This window comes from Cyprinodon variegatus, unplaced genomic scaffold, assembly GCF_000732505.1.
Source record: "Cyprinodon variegatus isolate N-32 unplaced genomic scaffold, C_variegatus-1.0 Scaffold754, whole genome shotgun sequence".
NCBI classification, from domain to species: Eukaryota; Metazoa; Chordata; class Actinopteri; order Cyprinodontiformes; family Cyprinodontidae; genus Cyprinodon; species Cyprinodon variegatus.
The window spans coordinates 269,703-274,700 of record NW_015151207.1 but is presented as its reverse complement, the minus strand read 5'-3'; the positions used below and the strand labels follow the sequence as shown (position 1 = coordinate 274,700).

Sequence of the window (4,998 nt, the reverse complement as noted above, 5' to 3'; positions counted from 1 at the left end):
CATAGGGATATGCCTTAAACATTTATCTGATTTTCAGTTTATAACAAAAGAAAACTACAAGCTGTAGGTGAATGTGTCCATAATGGTAAAATAAAACTATTCTAAGCTTTAATGCTGAAGAAAACCCTCTTATGTGTCCCTAGACTTTATTTACTTTTCAAAATGTGCATCACACAATTGATTTGATTGTAGGCTAGGAAAGAATGTTTTTTTATTATTATTATTGTTATTCTTTCATCTTTTGGCACATCTCTGGCTTTCTCTTTCCAATCTACCACATGCGAAAAAATAATGTAATCTTTTAACTATTATACTCCTTGGTGGGGAAAAAATGTATATGATCAAAATCAGAACTGCAAAGATAGAGCTCCAAAGAAAGCAGGAAATTGGTGTGAGCTCGGACAGGCCTGACTGAAGTATCTCTAAATTAGCCAGATTGCTTCCTGCTTGCTTGCAGGAAGGTGACCTGAGCAAAGCAGCATCAGTAAAGCAGTGAGGTTTTGAGGTGTGATGCTGGCATTTACTGGCAAGACCAGAGGGGGTAGAGGGCAGGAAAGAGGCTGGCCATATGTTTTAACAGCTGACCAGACCCCCCATTCTGACATGAAAGGACTGTTGAGACCACAGTGCAAAAGACAATACTCACATATATGTCTATTCTTACTTAAACTGCCTTACTTCTCATTAACAGCCCCTCTTTAGATAAATACCTCCCTCTAACTGAGGACCGCCTCAGACTCTCAGACTCTGCACTCAATTATGTTGACTATTAGCTGTTCATTAGAGGTGAGGCTCCAACAATTATTTGACTTTTCAGCTGATGACTAATTTAATTCCCCGACTTTGCAACCTTGGGCTGCATTGCTCTCCTGGAACCTGGTCAAAACTAATCCCTGCTACCGCTCGCCAAGTTGCAATTTTAAGAAACCCTGTTTTCTGTCTGTTTTTGTTAAATGCCTCTTCACTTCTATTTCTATCATAACAGGATGTCTAATACAGCTAAGCCATATGTAATCGCGTCATAAATACCGCTATGATTAACCACATTGAGTTGGTGTCTGGCAGGCATGGTACCGATGTGCTAAGGGTTTTAAAAGTAGCAGTTTTAGGAACTATAAAAATACTTTATCATATTGTTACCACGATTTCAAGTCATTATAATGACTTGGAGAGGTGACAGGAGCTTTAATTTGAGAAGTGTAGTTCTTCCCCACCCCAACTTGTTGCTAAATGGCTTTTTATAAATGGCAGTGATCCACACTAGCACATTTCTGTTTTAAATCACAGTGAAAATATCGTGTTACAAGTGTTTCTTTTTAAATATCTGTATAAACAATGGCACTTTCACTCAAAGTTGTTATACTGTGAGAATCCCTCCTTAGTCTGCAGGAAACTACACAAAGCTGCATCTTACAATTAATTCATTTAAACCTAAAAACAATATGTTTGGTTTAATCCCGTTTTTCTAATTGATCGATAGGAGGAAAAAAAACTACACATTTTTCACTATCAGGTTCGAATTACCAAACACTGACCTGGTTAACCCTTTGATCAGGTCAAATCCTGCATAACAGAAGTCATTTCTAATCTTAGATGCACAAAAATTTAGAAATTCCACCATATTCAGTCTATAAATGCATGAACCAAAAACATGCATTTTAAAGACATTTAACAGAAATCAAATAAAGATCAGGGACTATTTTTGATGCAGGAATATTTATGTACTTCCTTTATTTTTTTACAGGATTCAAAGCTACAAAGGTTATTAAAGGTTTTCTGTGGTACATTCCTTAGAAGAAACCTGTCTGGATGGATTTCTGCAGCCTGGACCAAGAAACCAAAATAAAAACAAGAAATTGCTATCAGCCAAAAATAAAAAATCCTGGTAGCTGCATCACTAACAAACTCCAAGATGTTTCCAAACAATTAGAGATAAATCAATAAACATATAGTTTTAAAAAAAGAATGTTAATGGTTAAATAGTAAATGCAGGCAGACACATGAGAGATAGCTAGAGAAAAAGAAGAGGGGGGCAGAGGGATCAGTGTCCAGCTCTTTTCTCTGGGGGTCCTGGGAGAGAACAGTGGATTCAGTGGAGGGTGAAAAACAACTTCTGACACCACATACCAAAATCAACCCAAACACACAGCTAATTTAGGCTGGATCCAATCCAGGGCTGCATCACTACACCATACAGACAACTAATAAACAAGGTGGCGGCCGCATTTGTACTCAAAAAGAGATGATTTCTCATTTTCCAGTAATTAGCGAGTAATGAATGGAAACTGGCTGCACTTGGAGCTATTAATCATCTCCAAGCCATGAAAAACACGGCAATGTGTTAATTAGGCTGGTAAAGCGTCCTATTTAACAGATACAACTATTATACATCCCCCTGTCAGTGGTAATAACTTTACAAGTAACTCAGATAGACTTTGTTTATTAAGTGATATCAAACTAATTAGTCTGATCGTCAATAAATAGAGCAGTCCTGCATTGTTATTGGTGTTAATGGTTTTAATTATGATGACAGATCCACCTCTCTGCTACCACAAACACACACAGCTGTATGAGGGTCCGATCTGCTGTACCTGTGAATGCTTGAAGAAGGCTGAGATGCGGGTGATGTGCAGGCTGAGGCACCGAGAGGCGCATCTCGCTCGGTAAACGCTGCTGGTGAAGAACGAGTCGTCCTGCTTCCTCGCAGAGACGCTCATCAGGGCCGTAATCCACAAACACAGGCTCACGCACGCGCTCGGGCTGCAGGTAAACATCGTCGCTGCCGCCGCTGTCTCTCTTTTCTTTAATTCCCTTCGCGAGCTCAGACAACACTGCCGCGCGAGTCAAGCTCCACCGGAGAAACTAAAGAAACTTCCAATTATACGCCGGGGAGGAGTCACTGGGCTCGTGTGCCTCGCGATTGGATGATCCCACGGTGAGTGACGTGCGTGGGGAGCCTTAAAGCAGGTAAAGATTGCTTCACAACCTTCATCCCACAGACTGGTTGGGCAGGGAGGGATCCTAGGCACTAATCCAGCAGAATAAACTTTTTTTTTTTTTTTGGTCAAGCACAATGAAGCAGAGTTCACTCACATTCATCATTATTAGGCACACCTGTTCATAAAAAATAAGATAATTGAACTTTATTGATCTCACATTGGAAAAATGTACCTCTGCTTTAACCCATCACCTTGGGGAGCAATGGGCTGCCATTGTGCAGTGCCTGGGATTAAAGGGGAACGCCGTTTTTTTTACATTGGCCCCTTGATTTTACGTTATTACATCATGTTCTACTCACCCATATGAGTTTTGTGTCATTTGGAGCTATTCTGAAGATATTCCGTTAGGTTATATCCAAGTAACATCTTCCTATGGGCAACGACTTGAAGGCACAAACTTAACTGTTCATAATTTATTCTTTATGGTGCGCCAACATTCATAACATGTAGGCGAATCACTGTCCTCCAGACATCCACAGTTATATTTTTTATATTTATATATTTTTAAAACAAAGCGGAGTGTGTATGACGTCATCCACGCATGGAGATGAAGAGGAGATTATTGGAGAGAGCGTAGGTGAGGAGGGTGCTGTGAAGCTTAAGGTAGCTCGATAACACTAATTTTACAGCAAAATATACTAAAGTATGTCTAGTGAAGGTGAAGAATGATTAACCGTGTATGTACGGGACACATTTCGGGTTGGTTGTCTACGGCGGCGGCTGGGGTAGGGGGTGAGGGGTATGGGATGTCGTAGTTTATATGGGGCCGATCCAGATAACATTGCTTACGGGCCTTTTGTTTTGTCGTTACGCCATTGCTTGCACCCTTCTCAGAGCACAAGCACACTGCTCTGATATAGGATTCCAGTTTGTGGTTGCTTGTTTTGTTTCTTTTGCAGTTTCACCATGCACCCACTAGATGGTGCCACTGTCCTCTGCTAATCTGGAGGGCTTCCTGTGCTTCTCACCTCACACCTGTATCCTATTGGTTCATCACTTCCTGAGGAGTATTTAAGGAGCAGACTGTCTTCACTTCCTCGCCAGAGTGTTTGCCAGAAGTGGGTACTCTAGCCCCTCGAAAATTAGCAGAGTCTACTTTTAGTCTAAGTGTCTTCTGAGCTCTTTCAATGCTGACCTAGTTTTGTCTTTGATTCTCCGGCAGGATTTTCCAGATCCACTGGATAAGCTGGCCTTTCAAGTCTGGAAGGGAAACACTCGTCACACAGAGAAAGGAAGATGGATCTCCTCATCTGAACGCTGAGCCCTTCAGGAACCAAGGGTCAGTCTGCTAAGCTGCTCCTCAGGATCTACATAGTCTGCCTGTCCGCCCTCCAACGAACTAAATCTTCAACAGACCACGCCTCCACAAACGGGATCTATGGAAACCCTCCACAACAACCTCTTTGAGTCCAAGTTACTTAGTACTCAGACCTTTAGCCATTTTTCCCACAGTCCATGAACTCACCACTCTGATCTCCTCCTAGAGCTTCCACGTCCGGTTCAGCTGAACGCAGGAACTTTCCCAAGCTGAAGAACTGTTTTTCCCCTAGCTCTGTACAGTGATCCTCCAATAAACTGTTAAACCTTTCTCGGCCTTTGTGAGTGCTTCTGCATGTGGGTCAAATATATTCGACCCACATGACACTCTGACCACTAGGCCAACACTCCCCCCTGTTCAATACTTTATTGAATCCAACAGACAACCAGCCAATCAGATGACAGCAGCTCATAGCATTTAGGCCTCTACATGTGGTAAATTCACACCAAGCATAACAATGAGAGTGTCTTTCAACTTTGCACGGTTGTGGTTGAAAACAGGTTTTAATAAATCTGGAGTACATAATATTGGAAAATGTTTCATTTTGATAATAGATTGCAGCTGCAGGGCTCACATAGAACCAGAATATGATATAATCAGCATGAGAACCTGGATTAATCTCATGTCAACTGTTGAGATTTGTGCAAACCGTATATCCAGGTGGTTTTTGGTTGTGCCATT

General features: G+C 41.5%; 1 protein-coding gene across 1 annotated transcript in view; it reads right to left on the bottom strand.

Moving 5' to 3' along the window:
• anos1 (anosmin 1) overlaps window positions 1-2,865 on the bottom strand; it is a 67,569-nt gene extending 64,704 nt beyond the window's left edge. The window contains exon 1 of the mRNA XM_015395713.1: window positions 2,592-2,865. Within this exon, the coding sequence (XP_015251199.1) occupies window positions 2,592-2,774 (183 nt within the window). The 5' untranslated portion in view covers window positions 2,775-2,865. The remainder of the gene's footprint in view (window positions 1-2,591) is intronic.
• Between the last annotated feature and the right edge of the window lie 2,133 nt (window positions 2,866-4,998).